The following is a 21,489-nucleotide window of genomic DNA, read 5'->3' as shown; positions in this document are numbered from 1 at the left end:
ATGCACACAACAGATCCCTGCTTGACATGCTGCTGCATATTTAATTGGCCGCTGTGATGGATTGATCAATATTGATTAGATGTTCAGATCTACAGTGTAATCTACTGCGCTCTGCCATCTTGAAAGACGGCATCATTAAACGACCGGAACCATGAATGAACTTTTGTTTGATCAGCGGCAGTATTGCGACGCAGCGTGTAACTACAGCGTGTACAAACTGTCGTTTGTATGAAGCACGACACGGAGTTTGATTTGAAAAGGTTCAGCTCTCATCGGCAAGTTTGTTCTGTTTGGTGGTCAGCATGGGGTATCCATGCTCGTATCAGTACGCGTGTCGGTATCGTAACATCAGGGGGTTATTCTTCTTCAAAGCTTTAAATGCGAGTTTTCTACCAATATGTTTTATAATCCCACAAGTATCAGAGGGACATCAGTCAACAGTTACGTCTGATATCGGTGTCAGTAAAGGAAAGGACAAAATGTTATTTGAACATCTCAATTCCTCTGAACAGACTGCTCCCTCACTGTTGTTTCAGAACACGTTTTGTCTTTCAGCGTCTCGTTTTCAGATTCAAATACCGATGAGTTGTTTCCTGTGTGTATAAGATTTCCCTGCAGAGTTCCCACCGGACACCAAAGTTTAATTTAGCGAGAGAGAGAGAGAACGAGAGAGAGAAGGTGAGATGCAAATCAGGAGAGGCTTCGCAGTTTCATCACAAATTCTCCTGGTGTATTCATGCTGTTCCAGCTAGACAGGAAGAGACAGCATGTCTTGAGAATATTGTTTGTGTGGGAGTATGTTAATTCAGAAATGTCTGAGTGAAAAATGAGATAATGGCCTCGATAAGAACTGATCAACACTGTAGCAGTAGTGGTTCTATTTTTAAGCTACATATTACAACAGCTGACTTTTGCTTCCTTGCAGTGTCATTTATGTCATTGTTTCTATTACTTGCATCTATATTCCGTGTAAGGTATTTTCTTGCAGCTGAAAACAAACTTGGACAGTTGCCTATTCACATTTGTGAATTTTTGGCTCTATTATACTATGCTAGAACACGTTTGGTTTGTAGACTGTATTTTGTTTATGCTGAATTCAAAGTGTCAGCTCAGTATTTTGAGAAAGTGTTCATTGCACCAACTCTTCAGATAACAAACCTGACCTCATTTGTCACATCACCTTCAACCACTTCTGAAGCCTCAAATAAGGGTTTACTGTCATTAGATGGCTGTGTACTACATCCTTCAGAATGCAGCTTTGAGTCAAACTCCTCCATTTTGATGTTTCCGGAACAAGATTTTGACATTTCATAACGCAAAGGAAACACACACAGAGAACTGCTTCGGTCCCTGTGGTTAACAGAAGTCACTCTAATGCCGAGGACCTGTCATTTACTATTAGCCTTCAAACTTGTGAATTCTATCTTCCTTTTCTTTTCTTCTTATTCTGGCTCTATATTTTTTTGTGTGATTTCTGTCCTCTTCCTCCTTGCCCTCCTGGAAGCCCTCTGTGCATGACACAGTCACATCCCTTCACAATCATCAGAACGACGGCTCTGCCTCAGTTTATCCAAGCAAAACTCGGCCCAGGATGCCTTCGTCCATCAGTGTTTGAATTGGCTCACTATTTTGGCGTTCTCTCCTCACCTTCCCTCACTTCACCATGATCTGTCCTTTCTTCTGGATTTCTTCCACTTGTTTTCTTTGTGCTTCTCTACACATAGATCCACATTGTCTGCTCTCCCTCCCACCTGTCCACCCCCTTCTGTGTCTCCACCTGTGTTGCAAGAAGATAAGATGTTACGCCACTTTTGCTTCTATTTTCAGATTTACCACACTAGTGTGTGTATTTTGTACATGTGTAACATTACCTGTCAGGTCTAAAGGCACTGCAGCATTAAAAAAAACAAAAAAAACACTTATAGATCCACACAGATCAGCACATTATTCATCCACACATTTCAGAGTTGCTCACATCCTCAGTCTCATGTCTGTATTTCTCAAACCATGAATGTTGTCATAAGGAATAAAAGCAGCAGTGGTTTACAAAAAAAGTACATAACACTTAAGGATAAACTGTCCTTGATGCAAAGATTTGTTTACCTGAGCTTTTTTAAAGTTGCTAAATGAGAGAGCAGCCTGAACAGGTATCGCTGGTTCTATTTGCTAAATGAGAGAGCAGCCTGAACAGGTATCGCTGGTTCTATCCTGCTTCCTCGGGACAGAGGTGGTGGGGGTTGGTATGCAGGAAGAGGTAGGAGGGTGACAAGACCCTCAGCGTGTGTGAGTGTTTTCACGATACAGAGTGAGAGAGAGCACTGCAGCAATCTGAGAAGTAGGTCAGACATCGACTAGTAGAGAAACGTAGCAGAGAAGAAAAGAGGTACAGAGAGAAGATGGCGATGGAGAGGTATAAAAAAAGCCAGAGAGAGTGAACTGGGGGGGGTGTCGGGAGGATGAGCGGGCAGTTGGGTAGAGTGGCATTGATAAAGAAACGGAAAACCTGGAACAAACCTGACAAACATTTTTCTTGACACACTCGAAAAGATACGATTTGCTTTTCCCACTCCCTTTTAACCTGCTTCTTTAAGGAACTTCCTTAAAAGAAAAAGATTTAAAAAAAAGAAAAGAAAAGAAAAAACATACAAACATTATCATTGCTAATTCCACTACTAATGGAGCCCAATATACAAACTTTGTCCTACTAATTAGATATTGACTCTACTGCATCCCTGACTTTCCTGGAAGGTCACTTGTTCGGCTAAATCCTCATCAGCTAATCTCCTCACTAAATACAGCGGCTCAGCATCTTAAGTCTTCTGCTTTCTGTCATGGAGGCACTTACAGAAAAAATGTGTAGGCTCTCATCCAAAATCCAATTCAAAGAAAAGCTGGAAGAGAGAAGCGAGACCTTTCAAGAAAAATAACTCAAACCATTTCCCTCCATTTGCCTCGTTATAAGCGTGCCTCTTTTAAGCATTATTGCTCTTGATATTATGAGTGCATAACGTCAAAAATACACGTTCACACGCACAGTATGCTGAGGGGCACTCAGGCTTCTTATATATACATGCTCCACTCAAGTATGAATTACCTTTCTCTTTTGCTCCTCAGGCCATGTCTGTGTTTTATTATTTATTTCATAAAGCACAAAGTATACTGCTTCTATAAATACACTGCAGGCCCTGTAGGAATGGACCGCAGAAGGGGAAGATTGTGAAAAAGACACACACACACACACACACACACACACACACACACACACACACACATCAACACTGGAGTTATCATGCTACTCTAATTGATTCAGTGACAATTGAATTGGTTACAGTAGAATAAAAAGCTTGGGTAAATGTAGACAGTAAGCTTGCAGATCAGAGACATGGCCAGTGTTAATAAAATTGCCTTTCAGTGATAGAAAACAAGAAGAAAAATAGAAAGTGGAGGAAACAACAGCGGTCTCTGTGCTGGAACTTTGCTTATTTAGCTGCTTTCTGCCAAGGAAATGTTCCCTGAGGTCAAAGTCTTAGAAGTGAACAAACAAACATGGCTCTGGGGGACACTGTAGTAATAGAGGATGCCACATGTACAATAGCCATTAATACAACGCTCCTAAGATGTGGAAGGCTATCGGATTAATTCAAAATAACATGTATTTAAACTTGAAAGAGGGACTTTGCTCTTAATGTTTATTTTTTCTGTTTTTAAAGTAATGTTTGTAGGTCAAAAAAAATGCAGCCGAAGCCTTATACCATGACAAACATGTTTGATATAAACTTCAAGTTCACCTTTGAGGACAACTATCGAAATTAATTGATGTCCTTTTGCGCAGGTAAACATAGACATTGATTGTAAGCTAACTAAGATGACTCCAATCCTTTAGAGTTAGTATGCAGATAGATTTTGAATATGTGCATTTAATCAATTAACCAGTTTAATTTTGTAAATGACTCGATTTCAGAAAACATTTAGTTAGGAGGGTGGAGACACTCAGTCACTTTTACTCTACAGAAAATACCTGAAAGCAGGTTAAAGCGCCCAAACATAGGAAATCTTTAGAAACTCACCTTTTATTGCGATCCATATTAAAGAAAGTACATTTAAAGATTTTTTTTAATGAGGTAACAAGTACTGCTGTTCAAAGAATCTGCAACTCATTTTGATCATCCATTAAGTTAGGAGGGACAGTTTTTATTCTCATCCATGGAATCTGCAATAGCTTTCTACATATTATAATATAAGACTTCAAATAACTGGCACTTATCTACTGTTTGTTTGGTGGGTGTGATGTCATCGTCTACATCTGTTAGCAGAAAAACTGCAGTTCACTTTGATAGTTTCACCAAAGTCATGTTTTGAGGCTCATAACACTAAGAGTGAGTGAGCTCATGTGACAATGAGCTGTGAGACTGCAATGTGTGTGTGTGGGGTGGGGGGGGGGGGGGGGGACTATTGCTTGCAGATTATCAGTTAATTATGGATGTTATCTTCACAGCTTAGCTTTAGCAATCAGCTCTTGCAAATTACCAACGAGAAAGTTAATGTTCATTTTGACTAAACTTTCCTTTTCTGTTATGGATTAAAAATTACATAAATGCAGAGCAATTTTCTCTCCTTTTCTTTTCACCTTTTTCTCCATTTGTTATATATATCTGAGGTCTTGTATGCTCCCAGAGTGAACACAACTCATGGCTGGGACAAACTGGTTGGAGTCACAATATTTTGCATAACCATATCATGCAGCAAAGGATACAAACCTTTGAGTTGAGGACTGTCAGACCTAAAGGACCTGACCTATTGATTTTCATTACAATGTGTGATTAAATGAAAATAATGTTTAGTCTAAACGTATGGGGTATGATGTAATTAATAAACTGATCCGTTTTATATTAAATTCATGGTACCATTAATAACTTGATAAACCTTTAAATACTTTTTGTCATCATTTCCTGATAGCACATGACATGACAAGATACTGACAGCACATCTGTTTTTATGGCTTCATCTTTCATTACAATCACTTATGACTGTCACATACCATTTGATGTGGCTTAATGAGTCTGATTATCCTTTGACTTTGTTCACAACGGTCGAATTGTGCCAAAGTCCTTTCAAGTTAATTGACTTGCCCACCGGTAAGAAACTAAAACAGTTGTTTGGTCCAGAAATGTGTAAATAACTTTACACATACACCATTTTTTGTTGTCTGTTTCCCTAATGCTGTAATTGTTGTTTTTATTTTCTGTACCTGAGTGTTAAGTCTAACTGACTGTCCTTCTCTGTTCTTTTTTTCTTTCCTCTAGTATGTGGCATTTGGCTCCCTATTCTTCATCCTCATCTCCATCTCCACTTTCTGCATGGAGACACATGAGGCCTTTAACACCATCATCAACAAAACCGAGACCGTCTTGGTGGGAAATGTCACCCATGACGAGATCGTGTACGAAGTAGTAACCGACAGCTGGTTGACGTATGTGGAGGGAGTGTGCGTCATCTGGTTCACCATTGAGGTCCTGCTTCGAGTCACCTTCTGCCCTGACAAGTTGGAGTTCTTCAAAAGTTCCCTCAACATCATCGACTTTGTGGCCATCCTGCCCTTCTATCTGGAGGTAGGCCTAAGTGGTCTTTCCTCCAAAGCTGCCAAGGATGTCCTGGGGTTCCTCCGTGTCGTCCGATTTGTCCGTATTCTCAGAATCTTCAAGCTTACCCGCCACTTTGTGGGTCTCCGTGTCCTTGGCCACACCCTCCGTGCCAGCACCAATGAATTCCTCCTGCTGATCATCTTTTTAGCCCTTGGTGTCCTCATCTTCGCCACTATGATCTACTATGCGGAACGAATCGGAGCAGATCCAGACGACCCAACTGCCAGTGCCCATACCAACTTCAAGAACATTCCAATCGGGTTTTGGTGGGCTGTTGTAACCATGACCACACTGGGTTATGGAGATATGTACCCAGAGACGTGGTCAGGGATGCTCGTGGGTGCACTGTGTGCCTTGGCTGGTGTGCTGACCATTGCTATGCCTGTTCCTGTTATTGTCAACAACTTCGGCATGTATTACTCTCTGGCCATGGCCAAACAAAAGCTCCCAAAAAAGAAGAACAAACACATCCCTCGAGCACCGCAACCAGGGTCACCCAACTACTGCAAGCCAGACGCCCTGGCTATGGCTACTGCATCACCACAAAGGCTCTTGGGCAATGTCCTAGGTGGAGTGATGGGCTCTGGAGGCTTAGGGGGTGACTGTCCTCTCGCACAAGAAGAAATTATAGAGATTAACAGAGGTGAGCGATTCTGATTTTCATGCTTAGTCTCTTTAATTAAGGGCAATCTGTCGCTTTTGAAAACTGCCAAAAAGTTTATTCAAGTGTCAAAGTGTTTTATTTGTTTTTGGACAAAAAATTTTCAAGTTCCATTGCATTAGTCAAAGTTTAATATAATCAAATGAAACGGAATGATTTGGCTGGCATGCTTCTTCAATTCATGTCAGTGTGCTGATGGCAGTGTCAGGCATGAACACTGATGATTTCCAGGTCTGTTTGAGGATTAAAGCGTCAAGAAAAGAAGAGGCTGTACTATCAAGAAGTGATGCATTGTTGATTGTAGATCCACTCTGGAGAAATCACTGGCCCATCGGAACTCATGTGTAATTTATGATCAACTGGTAGGTCCAGAGTTGCCTGAAGGGCACCCATCTGTCAGTGGAGAAACAAACTCTGCGGAAGGAAAGTGAACTCAATTATCTTTGAAAACGGCCCTAATGCTTCTCATTTTGGGCTGACTTCACATATTTTCTCACTGGCATGAGCATAATCTGGATGAGATGATTGTTTTTTTCTTTCTTGATTGGTCTTTACATGCAGCAGCATCAGACACATGTAGCAGTAATGCACCTTTAATGCATTACTTTACTGCCTTAGTCATCAGTGAGCTAGAGAATATTGGTTTCATCAGTGCTTTTACATCCTGCCTGGTTGGCTCTCGTCCAGGCTAAAGTGGTTTGTGTCAGGAGGATTTTTTTTCTATAGGGAAATTTTTGTAAATTTTTTGACAACTGGCTCCGAGTCTGCTTCGCAAAACCATCACCACATGCTGTAAGACAACACAGAACAACAGGCGCTTGGTAACATATTTCAACATTAGGCCTAATTGAAGGTGTTGATGACCTCAACAGACATCTTTTCCAGTCATTATGAATGAACATTATTGAATAAAAGAATGAGCTTTTATGCCTGCTTTGATATTTAGTATTGAGTTTAGATCTTGTGGTTCTGTTTTTAAATTTAAGATCATCATTTTAAAATACAAATCCAATTTGCTGTAATACTTTATAAAATAAAGTAATAAACCTTTTCATTAAGACATGTATGTTTTTTCTCTCCATGTTTTTCTTTTTCAATTCTCCTCTATGTCTTTTCCCCCCTTCCCTCCCTCCAGATTCCAAACAGAACGGTGACGCAGCTTCGGCCGCGCTGGCTAATGAGGACTGCCCCACCATCGACCAGGTGCTGAGCCCGGACGAGAGGAGCCCGATTGGTCGAGGGACTACTCGGGAACGCTACCAGCAGGACCGCGCCTGCTTCCTGCTCAACACCAGGGAATTCCGTGCCACAGATGGGAATGTGCGGAAAGGTACGTATCACACCAGGAGACGGATACATGAACATGAACAACTTGTGTAAACACAGTAAGATGCCAGGCAAAACATATTGTTAACATGCAGATTATATAAGCCCAGATAGGTACACATAGGCTCTTTACGTAAATAAGGAAAGGTGGGTTGAATGAAAAAATCACACATAAGACTGACTTCAGAAGCCTTGTCTACATGTTGAAGGATCCAACCTTAGTTCGTAAGTACACATACACACAAACATTATTCATTCACAAATTCAACAAATTTAGCTCTTCTGCTCTGCTCAATTTGTTTCCACCTCCTCATATACATGTTTTCTGTGTTTCAATCAACGCTTGGTATTATATTTTATTTCCTCTGGCTACAAGATTTTTTTCCTTCTACTTCTCTTTTTTCTTTCTCTCTCTCGCTCTCTCGCTCTCTCTCTCTCTCTCTCTCTCTCTCTCTCTCTCTCTCTCTCTCTCTCTCTCTCTCTATTTCTCTCTTTCTTGTTCTCTCTAGCTTATCTTTAACATTGTCTGTGAATTTAGTTGTGTCCCATAATGTCACAATCATTCATGCTCATAAACGATCTGTCTTTCTCTGTCTCAGGACTCAGACAGTTGACCATGCATTAATTTACTTCTCGTCACTTCTGTTTCTCTCTCTCTCCTGCCTCGGTTTGTCCTTTTTATTTTTCCCTCCCTTCCCTCCCTCCCTCCCCTCCTCCCTTCCTTGTGATGGCTTTCCCTCCCTACCTCCCACACATTTACCCTCCATGAATCCTTCCTCCTTTAACCCATATCAAAACCCATGCCCTCATTTACCCTTCTTTTCTTTGGTGCTTCACCATAACTTCCCTCACTTTCTTTCTTTTTTTTTTTTTTAACCCTATGTGCATTATCTTTGTGCTCATGAAATCACCTTTTGAAAACACCTTTTTTTCATTTACTACTGCAAATCCTACCACCACCACCACCACCACCACTGCTGCCAACCTGCACCAAAACACTCCCTTACACTCCCTCCAAACTTTCAACACCCCCCTTGTTGACAACAAACTAGAGGCAGCAGCCCTGGCACCCAGCCCAGACTCCCCTCTGACTGAGGATTGGTTTAAGATGGAAGGGTCTCTGTTACAGCAGGACCTCAATGCAAACTCCACCTCCTCCTGGATCAAACCATAGACCAGAGGTAACACTGACCAAAGTGAGATACAAAGTAGCCCATAGCCTAGTTAACTTTCTCCTAAAAACACAGACATGTTGACCAGGCTCTCTATGAAATAGCACGTCTGTCACAAACTACACAACACTAGTGCAACACCAAGTTTAACACAGACAACTGCATGATTTCAAATCACAGATGTACCACCACATGTCCAGTGTTGTGTCTACATGTTCAATGAAAGGTTCACCTGTGAGAAGTCCTCTCTGTGTCTGAAAGGGAGGAACGTGTGCTTGTGCGTTGAATCATGACATGAAGTGATTCGTGCAAAAAAGTTTAAGTGAAGTTTGGTAGTGCTTGAATCGGAATATTGAAGGTTATTTTGGGGCTCATCACATTGATGAGTGAGAGATCAGCACAAAAACTGTCTTTAGTATTTGAACTCAATTACAGCCACAATAAGCAGTGTGCACTAATCTGTGTGTGTGTTTGTGAAAGAGTTTAAGACTTGCATACATTCACGAGCACGTTCATATGGGCGTGCACGTGTACACATCCAGCAGCTCCTCTGAAAATAACCCAGTTGTCGTGTCCTGTGTCAATAACCAATAAAACGTACACTGAAGAAGACTGAACGGTAACAGTGGGTCACGGTGTTGTCTGATGTGCCTCTGTGTTGTTGTTGTCTCTCTCTTCAGGTTGTGTCATATCACGCGTGTGTATGTGGGCTTTTTCATACTTACGTGTTATACACTGTGTCTCTGTCCTCTCAATGCCGTCTGAGTGTTGTGTTTGTGCTGTTGTGTGTCGCTTAATTTAGTTTCTCCCTTCTACTGTGTTTATACGTGCTCCCTACCCCACAGACCTCCACCTAGCAAACAAAAGCACACACTGCAATTTACAAAGGGCTTGCCTAGCAAAATATTCCTTTTTACAGTTATTTACATTCATACCAAGTAAGTTTATGTACTATTGCACAGATTAAACTGTTCAGGGATTAACTGAACTGTCAATGGTTCCTAAATCCGCCTATGCAAGAACACAATTGAGGCTCAAAGAAGTGCATATGTACATGAACGTGTGCCAAGTGTTAAATAAATGTACAAGCCTCTAAACCTTAGCATACTTGCAAAAAAAAAAGCAGTGCTATGATGATGCTGATCATCCTAGGCCAAAGGTCACTGGGGTCAGCAGAGCCACTGTGGTCAAGGGATAGTAGCTCTTGAAACATGCCACGCTAAAAACAGGCAAACATTTTAAACTGCTGTGATGCAATATGTTGCTCCATCTTTGTGAACAAAACAACATTGCGCAGTACTTGCTTTCACAATAAAGTGTTGTGAGCGTGTAATGGGTCCGAAATACTACTCCCTAGACCACAAATCTGTGCTTTCAGTGCCAAGTGTAGTCCAAAATTCAGGAACTGTTGTGTTGTACTGTGGAGACCTGGATAAAAATCAAAAAGGATTACAGGCTGCACTCGGTGACTGAAGCACTTACTGAGCGGGCAGACAAACCGCAATGACATATTTGATTGAAAGTGGCTACATGATGTCTAAGGTAAGCAAGCCTCAAGCTGTCCAAGTCCTTCATTGATGTCCAAGACATCGCTTCAGTTCGAACTGTTCTTGTGTATAAAAGGCTATTTCAGTGCAGCAGAAATCCCTCTTTAAAGCAAATTTGGACTCAAGTAATAAGTGCTGACTCTTCAAAATGTGTGCTTCTTAAGTAAAGCTGTACACTGATAAGTAATGGTTATATTTTGCTAATGGGTCACTAATGTTTTTTTCTCTTACTTAGCTTGGAGTAAGAAGTTGAGTCTTGTGTGCTGTACTTTATGGGTGTAGTATACAACTCACACTGTTTAAATAAACAGATGTCTACCTATACTAATTTAGAGTTTTAACAATCAGCAGAAAAGAAAGAAAAGACGTTGAACCTCCTGTTATTAAAGAGGGATTGTCCTGCTGTCTAAAACTCTTTTTTGTCTGCTTCAGTTGTGATTTATTTTGCAGAACTGTGCTTAAATATGTTTCTGCAGATATATATATATATATATATTTTTTTTTTTAGCTTGTCAGTTTATTCTCTTTGACTGTCGGCCATTTAACTTCTTAAGCGCCCAATGCAATATGCATGTCTCACTAAGGTCAAATGTTTAATCAACCCTTTGATTGCCCACTCCAAATCACTCCTCTGGACCTCTTTCAAGGGTCTCCTTTGTTTCCATCTTTCCCTCCCTGTCTCTCTCTCTCCTGTTCCGAACTCCTCTCCTTTCTGTTCCTCGATGTATTTTAACAATTCTTATTTTTTCTTTTATTAACCTGTTTTTGTGTGTGGTTAGTTTATCATGTGATTTTAAAATGGTGTATCTATCTTTTAGTGTTTTTGTGGTCTTTTAAGTAACTTTGATTTCAAAGCTTTTAATGTGATGTTTTTTTTTTGTTTTGTTTAGATGTATTTAGGATTAAGTTGGGTTTTTTTTCAGTTAACATTGTTTTTCTGTTGTCTGTGATTATGGTATCTTTTTGTGTTTTGTACCATTGTGTTTTGTTGTTTGATGTTTTGACCTCTGTGTTCTTCCTGTGTTTTCCTATCACCTCCTCTCGGCCCTTTATTAATTGAAATGATCAAAGAGATAGCCACAAAACCATGAAATCAATTAACATCAAAATGGAGACTGTAAAATTGACAAACTGTACATAATCCATTTACAAATGTAACCAACCTTAAAATATGAAAACTAAAGTTGTTTTTTTTTAAATTCTCCAAAGGTTCAGATAATACATCCTCCCCTCAAACAAAGACAGAATTTCTGCAGTGCAATTGTGAGGTTTAATGAAGCCTATACAGCTTAGACTGTGTACATGTGTCTATTAATTAACAAGCTGTTACTCTTTTCACCCTCCAGAGTTAAAATTAATAATTGCAATATCAGCTAGGATTCTTGGATTTCATTTTCTAATGTTCACTTTCTGGCCACAACAACGTACGTTACTTATGCTGCTTTTATGCAACGTTTTTTTGTCCAAGGCCACTTTCTTTTGCAGGGAAAGACGACTAGAACAAAACATTTTCCAACTTCAAATCCTCATAGCTTTCCTGTGCAAAGCAAAAAAAACAAACAAACTATGTTTGATGTGTGTCCTTTGTGTCTTTCTACACTTTTGGTCATTAACAGTACTGAAAACATATTCTTCATTGTCATGCATGTTCTACCACATGTAATAAATCCACCATATCACTACCTGTATTGCCACATTACAATACTCTGCAAATGTTCTTTTGTCTGAACCAGATTTTTAACTTTGAAAAGAAAGAATGCATATATACGTATATCTTTGCGTATGCACATGATAACTATTCATCTATATATGAGAGGTTTATATAAAATGCCTTTGAGCTTTAATTATAACTGTATGTACCGACATTATCTTGTTATCTGTATATAGGTATATGTATGACCTATTTATAGCTAACGAGAGGATGTGGGATACAGTTGAATGTCATTTAGTTTCCCCAAAGACATCCAAGGTAGGGTACGATCTGTATGGACACATACAGGCTTCAGAAATACCGATAATGCGATCAATACATCGTATCATGGGTAACTGGATATCAAACCATCTCTCAACTGGAAATTGATCCCGTGTAAGAATGATACAGTATGTGGCCATGCCGAGAATAGCATCTGAACAGCCAATGCGTTGTGTACATCCACCGCAGGCGAGCACACGCTCATGAAATCATAAAGCATATGTGAATTAAGTATAGAGGCAGTCAAGTATGTTCCCTGCCTTCTACATGAATAATCAAGTCTATTAATTTGTCTTCAATCTGTTTAACACAACATATCACTATCTCCTTAGTAAAAACTGGTCAGAATATTTGCAGTCTTCCTGAGATTTTTTGTGTTCTCCATCTCCACAACCTTGTCCTCCTGTGATTAACACTCATTCTTCATCCCATTCCCAGGCCTCCGCTGCAGTGAAAGTGTATCTAAAGTCTGACTGTAGGTAGGTACTTACTCCCTCGGTGCTGTAAATTAAGTGTGACTTTGGACAGGAATTATGTCATCACTGAATACAGTGACAGCCAGACTTACCAGTTCCCCTGATAGACAGTCCCAGTGCACCAAACCCCTGTTGGTGTTGTAAATACAGTACTTAGCACAGAGAGGAGCTAGCTAGCAGAGCGTGACAGACTGCAGTGGCTGAGACATGATTAGCTTTATCAGCAGTTTTATTGTTATTTCTGAAACCTCTCATTGTCAGCAATACCTGTTTTATCAGGTCCATTTCACCATGCAGTTTTTATTATTTTCCACCAATTTTACCTTCATCCACTGAAAGGATTTTTCTTCATGTGTATTCATCTCAGTCTTAACAAGCATCTGAAACTTCTGACGTCAGACCAAAAACTCGGTCAATATTAAACAGACAATGAAATACTACAAAAATGCTCTATATAGTTTGTTTGGTTCCAAAATTAAAAGTTGGCACAGCGACTTGTTAGTGGCTCTGAATTCTCCTCATCACTGTTAGCTGCTTGCTGATTTTTGCTCTGCACCACGGATAGATCTAATGGAATTTTTCAGTAGCATACAAAGCTTGTCTTTTACATTTGTACCCTCTTGCATTATTTAAATCGGAAGGGCACACCTCTTTGTCAATCAACGGTGCCACAAACATTAAACCATTGCTTTCTATTTAACTTAAAAACATTTTTGACATATATGCATTTGAAAAATAGCTCTCTCAGCATCAGCAGAAACTTCATGTGTCAGTGACAGTCTCAGAGATCAGGGTGCGACTGATTAAAATCTTAAAATAAAGTTTATGTAAATCAAGTTTTTCGCTAAGCTCCGGTGAAGGGTTCAAACAAAAAACTTATTTTGTCAGCATTCAGTTGCAAGGGTTTGTAGTCCTCAATATAAAACAAAGTTCGTCACTCGTCCTTCCTGTTGTTGGCCCAAAACTGTGATTACGCAAACGTCAATTGTAGCTGATAGTTAATGGATGTGACAATTTGTCATGATACATGGACCTGAAATTGAAGATAAAGCGGCTCCTCAGATTGGTCGGACAGCCTCGTGGAAATCTTTGAGTGACATTCGGCCTTAGCAACCCAGTAAAAATGTTTCATCAATATTTTACTGAGTTGCCATCTGACTAATGTGCCTGAGCCAGTCAGAATGCAAAATTACTTTTATTCACGGTTGGCTCAAATGGTTCGTTACCCAGAGAGCTGCAGTATTGGCTTCTTTTCCCATTTCAGCAGGAAAGCACAAAGGGTGACACAATGGATTTTTTTTTCCCGTCTGACTGGCCTTTTGATGGTTGGAGTTTGACACAAAATATTGCTAAGTATTTTACAATAAATTTTACATTACAGTTTTAGTGCATAATCTGTGAAATAACATTTTACCTAATGTAAAGTTTTAACAAAAAGTTTAAACTCCACCCATTACATGTCAGTTAGCCATTGTTAGGGCAGATGAAAGACTACCTACCAATGGTGTTGTCCACTTTACTTGATGCAACAACACTCGACCAGCACAGCACTGCCTTCTATGTGGCTGCTACAGGGGGAATTCAATGTGTGCATGCTATGTTATACACCTAAAATACAGCACAAAATGACGCAAAGGTGTTATTAATTTCTTCTTAAAAAATTTGTTCTTTTTGAACAACCTCCACAATGTGCAAGAACTATGAATTGTGATTCAAAGTCACTTGCACAGGTGGATGTTTTCAATAAATAATGATCTCTTGCCTTGCGTCATTTCTCACTGTAAAACAGAATAAACAGATGAGAACAGGATGCGATTACCGGGGGTCAGGAAGAGCTTATAGGTGTTGCAGGATTGAGGATTTTTTTGAGCTGGCCATGTGAAGTTTCCTGAAAAAAACAAACAAAAAAACAGATGTTTCTGAAGCAAAATTTTAGACAATAATGCACCAACATTTCCTGCTGGTTTTATTTCTAACCTGTATTTCAAAGAACTTCATGTGGTCAACTCCTACAGCGTAACAGTGATATCTGAATATTCACTCCTCTATGTTCTCGTGATACTGTACAGTATTGGCCAGAGAGCTGTCTAAAGCATCTGAGAATTACTAATTCTGTATTACGATCATAAAACATCAGGTGCTTTATTCAACGGGCCTTCTATGAAGTGAAACATTTGAATATTTATGAATGTAATGCTTTTCTGTTGTGAAAAAAAAAACACATCATAACTCTCATTTTCTTGTGTTGTCTTGTCTGTCCTGTCTGTGTCTGTCTTTGTCTGTTCTTTATATGTCAATATGATTTATTTTCACATGTTCTATTTTTTTTCCCTGGATATTTTCTCTTCACGTGCTTCTTTTTTTTTATTTCTGCTGTGAACATTGAAATCATGTCTATTTATAACAAACCAAATGAATATGGAAATATTGGGTAACATACATACCCTAACTTTTCATCTATGATTTCTTAATATATTATTTGCATAATGACACAATATGTTATAATTTATAAAAAAAACCCAATACAATTGTTCAAACAAAACCTTTTTTAAATGATCGACTAAAAGCAACAGGCTATGAGAAATCTCGCAGTCTCAGTAACATATCAGGGATGGCGGGATCCTCACTACGGCTTGCTCCTATCACTAGCCCACCCTTTGAAAACTACGAGACCCCAGGACCTCTCCGTCGCTGTCGGTCCCCCATCCCCTCCATTTTGTAGCAGAAAGGATGTTTGTGATTGGTTGATAAGGAATGCAGAGGATTAGCTACAGACTGATTGCAACGAAGCCTCCGTTCGGATCTTTCAATGTGCAAAAGCAATAACAAAAAAAAAAAAAAAATGAAGTCGACCTTGAGGAGTGACCTCTCGTCTTGGAAATCTAATTGTTAATAATGCATGTGGGTTAGCTGAAGGGGTTGAAAAATAGGAACACTTTTTTTCGGTTATTAGAACAATGTAAAAAAAAATGTTTGGATTGTTCATAAATGAAATTATATCCGAGGTAAAAAACAACTAAATGAAACGGAAACTTTTAAAAACTTTAGTGGGTAGACAGCCATCCATTTGCAAATGTTCTGGACCAGATAAAACCCAGCTCAAATCACTGTCCAGAGAGATGACTGTGACACAAGATACTTCAGTTCATGTAGCCAAAGACAAAAATACATTTATAGATTATATCGATGTTCCATAGGTTTCTACTTGCTGTCTTTTACGAATAATGATGTATAGAGTAGATCTCAGTTTGGTATCTCTCTCTACTGAGCTTCTTCTCTTTAAGTCTTTAGAGCAAAGCTAAGTGACATCAGAAGTTTGAAAAAGAGACTTAGCTCATCTGAAAGAAATCTCACAGTATTGTACCATAAGAGCTATATTAATTGTGCAGCCTAAAATTTGAAAGTTTTTGATTATTTTTAATCCCATTTTAATGAAGATCAAACATACATAACTCTGGGTTTTGTAAGTAATTTTGTTTTCATTTGTATCCTTAAAGATTTAAAAGTAGTTTATTTAGCTACTTAAAAAGTAGTTATTTCAGATCAATATGCAGGCTGTGGGGTCATGATGAGGGCCATTTGATTAAGTAAAAAAAAAAACATGTTAATCAATGAGTCTTATGAACAAAAATTAATTCATGTAAGCAAAGATAATAATAATCAGCATTTCATGATCAACTTGCTTTCCATTATTACTAATTTTAAAAAAATAACTGAAGCAAAAATCATTACTATCAATTCAATGAGTTTTACGTTTAAATACAATTATTTAGTTAACCAATGATTTTTTTCTTACTTTAATTTTAATATTACTTATACAAATAAATAACAATGCTACTACTTGCCTTTAAGTCGAATGCATCTAATTTTACACATAATATTATCAAATTAACCTTTCTCGCAAACTGATAAAATATAAACAAGAAAAGAGCATGAACCATGCAAACAGCTCCTTAAAACATTTAACTGTCCCGCTGTTTTAAATTTTCAAACCAAACAAATACAAAATAGCAAGCTGCACATTTCATTCAGTCCTAAACAAACACAGTCTGTGCACCCCTAAATGTGTAACTGTAGAGCCAGTAAAAGATCAAAGTAAACATTTTAACACTATTTTTATACTTTATTGCTTCTCCTTTAATTTTGACAAAACCATTAGCAAAAAAAAGAATTTCTTTAGCAGACTCAACTTTTGTTGATGCTCATCAGGAAATGTATAGTCAAATATCTACTGATAGGCTTTGAATTTTTGAAAGAAAATATATGTAGAAAGTTATTATAAGGAATGTAACTATAAAATCGTACAAGAATGACAACAAAGTTAACTGTACAATAAAAACACATACAAGCACTTTACTTATAGTCATTGTAAATGTACTAACCTTGAAAGATATGCATGTGGGAATAAGACACTGTATGTGAAGTATGCATTAATGAAATTAACATGAGACAGACCAATCAAATATGTCTCTTACAAATAATGTTCAACCTGAATATTTCTTGTGCTTCTTATTTGCTTTTTATATTTTTTTATTTTTTTATTTCTCTCTCAACAAATTGCAATCATGGTTCACTATTAAAAATAGTCTATCATCCATTTCCATCCCTTGTTTTTCATTTTTGTGTTTGGCAAATTAATTTTTTTATCGTCCTAACCAGATTGTCATCCTCTCACAAAAGTAGGTCTTATATCCAAAATGTTTTGCAAAATAAAATATATCTATATATATATATGAAGCCACATTCACATATGCAATAAACATGCAATATTGTTTGGATGCTGGGAAACATGCGGTTTTCACACACATGTAAATATCCAAATCTATTTTTAATCTTGAAAATGCACAGAAATGTAAGGCGGTCTTTTTTTCTATTGTTGAATATAGATGGTCCAGAGTGTGAACATGTTAAGCAATGACATGGGCCATATGTCTTGTTTTGTTTCAAGTCAGTTTGGTCTTACTGTCGTCAAATAGTTTTTTCTTTTTAACTATGGCTGTCATTTAGATGGTTTTAGTTTTGTAATATTAGTATGTTTTCTTCCCTTGTAATGGTAAAGTGTATTTCATTGTAAGGAATCATTTCATTTACCGCACTGATTGTCTAAAATGAGATATGTCCAAGAGAAACAGTGTTGTATTTAACTGTCAGTGAATTTATTAACAGGGGGAATTGTGATGGGACTGAAATCACACAGACAAATGTAAGTGCTTTGGAACAAACACAGTGAATGGAAGGATGTTTCCATAGCTGTTTAAAAATATAAGTCAGGTCCTGATATTGTCTATGTGATGATCTCTTGTGTAAAAGAATCACTGTGCTTCCAGATTCCTCACGTTTGAGAACTTAGATATGCAGTATGAAGATGAAAGTTATGGCATCACTTGGATGTTTGCTCGAATCTGTTATCAACAGAGGTTTGTAAAGGTTTAAACGTCTGATTAGGAACTCATTCTACCATACAGTCACTGCAAGACGTGATGCTTGCAACAGTTCAACTAACACTGGGTTTTAAAAGCCGTCCCACATTCGAAAAAAAATTGTGAATAGTTGTGGTTATATTAAATATTCTTACATTTCACATTATGATGTCAAAAGTTCCAATCATTTGGTGTTGTCTTAAAGTATTTGAAACAGCATGCAGAGCTTTCTATCTCCAGTGACTCCAAAAAAATGTTGACAACAGCAACTCTTTAATGTATGAAGTCAATCTGACTTTAGGGAAGGCAGGGTTACTCTGGGATACTAGTGTTCTTTTAAATATATATAACTTACATACCAATGTTTCATAAGCATGTTATAATAACAGCAAACAATGACACACGTTTATTGGCCTGGTTTAAACCTTCAAAGCTTATCAACAAACTCAGATTTTGATTAGTCATTCAAGCTAGCATCACTTCTATCAGCGCACAAAACTGCATCAAACCTTTTAAGCGCACATGCATACTGTATAATATTCAAATGTCTCCACAATGTGGATGTTAGATACTGGTATGCCACGTTTTATAGAATGTACGTTTTGTGTTACAGACAAAAAATATGTCCAAACATTTTACATATCTGCAATTGAATGTTTTTCTTTTATGTTACAACTGATTGAATGTGGACGAGAACAATAACATAAACTCACATGCCACCACTTGAAATTTAACATTTTTGGCATGTGTCCATAGACTTGCTTGTTGTGCTGGCAGCGCCCCTTTTCAATACATAACGAATGTATTGCATTGTTTTGAACACCCTCTGCGTCAGCTGTTGTTTTAGTGTTTGGAAACTGCCACACTAACTTTTTTTCACCAACCAATCAAAATCAAGAAGGGCAGGGCCCTATAATAATATCGACTTTTTCCGTGGCACATTTTCCAGCTCTAGCTGCTACTAATGCCGGACAGGATTAATTTACATTGTTTTTAAGTTTTGAAGACCTGAAGTTCACTAGAGGGGGTAGAAGTGGAAGTTAACTTTTGTGACCTCGTAACAATATGCTCCGGCGAGAAGCACTAAGGGCGTGAGCACTGCCAGCACAAAAAGTGTCATAAACGGACACCGGCCTTTATGGTGATAAATGTGTGTAATTCAGACTTGCTTTGTTTTTTGATCAAGATTTATCTGAAGAATGTCTTAACTTTATTTCTGAGTTTCAAGGATCGCAACACATAGTTGTAGTCAATGCAAATCACCCAGGATATTCTGATGTAAACATTCAGTTAACAATCAGGCAGATGTTGTTAGTGCCTCTATGAGGCCCCTCTAGGCTCTGAAGTCAGTTTAGGAGTTCATGTAAAATAGCTAGATTTAACTAGCTAAACCTTTCAAGCAATGCTTAATAGGTTGGTAGGTAATAATGAAAATGTACAGAACTGTATCTACACATGTGAATCCATTAAAGTCATATCAAATGAATATATCTATTCATACTTTGTGAGTCTGGGGCAGGTCTCATAAAAACATTTCCGTCCATATGTTTTTATGAAAGTGTACAGTGTATCCTCACAACAAAGGGAGCTTCAGAGTGCACTCTTTGTTCTGATTTGGACAAGAGCTATTCTTACATGTAACTTTACATCATTTATTGTAAGTGTGCATTAAATTTAGGTATTTGAACTGGTGTTTTACCACTGACTATGAAGTCTGTAGGCAAAGAAATATTTAATTTTTCTCTTTCGTGCAGTCCTGTAGTTTGTGAGGAGGGAAGAAAGTGGTTATTTGATCTTTGGTGAACATTGAATATTGCAATGAAGAGATTCATAACAGGTAAAACTGGTGAAATTGTGTCAAATTAGGTGTTCATCAAGTGTCAGTGAGTTCCTCAATATTTTATGATGCAGCTTCAAAAACACTCCAATCAGTGCACTCAAAACAGGCCTGTAACTCCTGCTTGGACTCCTCTGTCCACTTCTTTACACAACTTACTACAGGCTTAGCAGTTTTGAATCCCGATATAAATCCTTTATTACTGTGTAGCAGTGGTCCAGTGTGTTAGCTCCCCTGGTGTGGCACTTGGCACATGCTGTCTGTATTTAGGAAGTTCGATTCACTCGTTAAAAATCCCATAGAATGATGAGCAGACAGTCAGGATATTTTGTCTCCACCTGTGTGATCTGGTCATCCAGGTGCTGTAACGCCTCTGTTACACAGGCCTAAGGTGGGATGTAAACACAGACCATAACAAACGAGGAGAACTCCTGCGGTGAATAAAAACGTTTTACAGTTTATGAAAAAACGCTCCAGATTTGGGCTACACGTCTGCTTCAACTTTGTGACGTCTGTGCACCAACTTTGGTTATGTAGAAGCGTATTCCGCCTTCCCAGAGAGAACTTTTACACGGTTCGCCCTGAGGAGCTCAAAGTCTGTTAGGTAAAGTGAGCTATCATTGATGTGTTCACTGAGCCAGATTTCAGTAAAACACAGGTCGATGGATCTGCAAAAATCATTGTTTCTGTTGTTTAGAAGCAGCAGTTCATCCATTTTATTTGCCAGTGAGCGGACATTCGCTAGGTGAATGGTTGGAAGTGCAGTGTGTAATCCCCACTGCCTCCATTTAAAGAGCGCGCCTGCTCACTTACCTCGTCTGCGCGTAACTTTCTGGTTCAATGAGAACCGGTGAAAAAAGTTTGGCAGAGGACTGTCCAATGTTTAAAAGTTCTTTGGTAAAAGAAACCAGAGAAGTTTAGCAAAAAACTACAAAAATAAAGAAAAACGCGACAACTACGAGAAAGTGCAGTACCGTGACAACCATCTGTGGTGCCATCTTGGCACAGAAGAGATGGTGACAGTGACATTGACAGTGAAGAGATAAAGACAGTGACATGAATACAAATGGAGGACACCATGTCGCTCAGCAGACCCTGTTCTGTTTTTTATAGATACATGTTCCTGCCATTGCTTTGCTTTTTCCTAGACAACATTTTGAATTTGTGACATACTTTACACAATGTAAGCTTTATCAGGTGATATATGGGAATAAGAACAATATTTCAAACCTGTTATTTCAGAATTTGGGAATCATACAGATGTAAACATTTGATTTTAAGGGAAGGTCTTGTGACTTCATCCACGATTTATATAATTAGACGTGCAGTGTATTCTATACCACTCCTGTACAGCTGGATATTACATCAAAATACAGTATTTCTACTCAATAAAAACATTCCTTTTGGGCTGTTTTCTCCTGGTAGTTGATATTCAT

At 38.4% G+C, this 21,489-nt stretch overlaps 1 protein-coding gene across 1 annotated transcript in view; it reads left to right on the top strand.

Annotated features, from left to right (window-relative positions):
- The window catches only part of LOC306842124 (voltage-gated potassium channel KCNC1-like), a 51,849-nt gene that overhangs the window by 23,435 nt on the left and 6,925 nt on the right, over positions 1 to 21,489 (top strand). The window contains 3 exon segments of the mRNA XM_079372207.1: positions 5,304 to 6,285; positions 7,439 to 7,633; positions 8,682 to 8,810. Of these exon segments, the coding sequence (XP_079228333.1) occupies positions 5,304 to 6,285; positions 7,439 to 7,633; positions 8,682 to 8,803 (1,299 nt within the window). The 3' untranslated portion in view covers positions 8,804 to 8,810.

The sequence above is a fragment of the Symphodus melops genome (assembly GCF_947650265.1).
Source record: "Symphodus melops genome assembly, chromosome: 21".
NCBI lineage: Eukaryota > Metazoa > Chordata > Actinopteri > Labriformes > Labridae > Symphodus > Symphodus melops.
The sequence above is the reverse complement of the archived record's forward strand: the minus strand, read 5'-3'. Positions and strand labels throughout refer to the sequence as shown.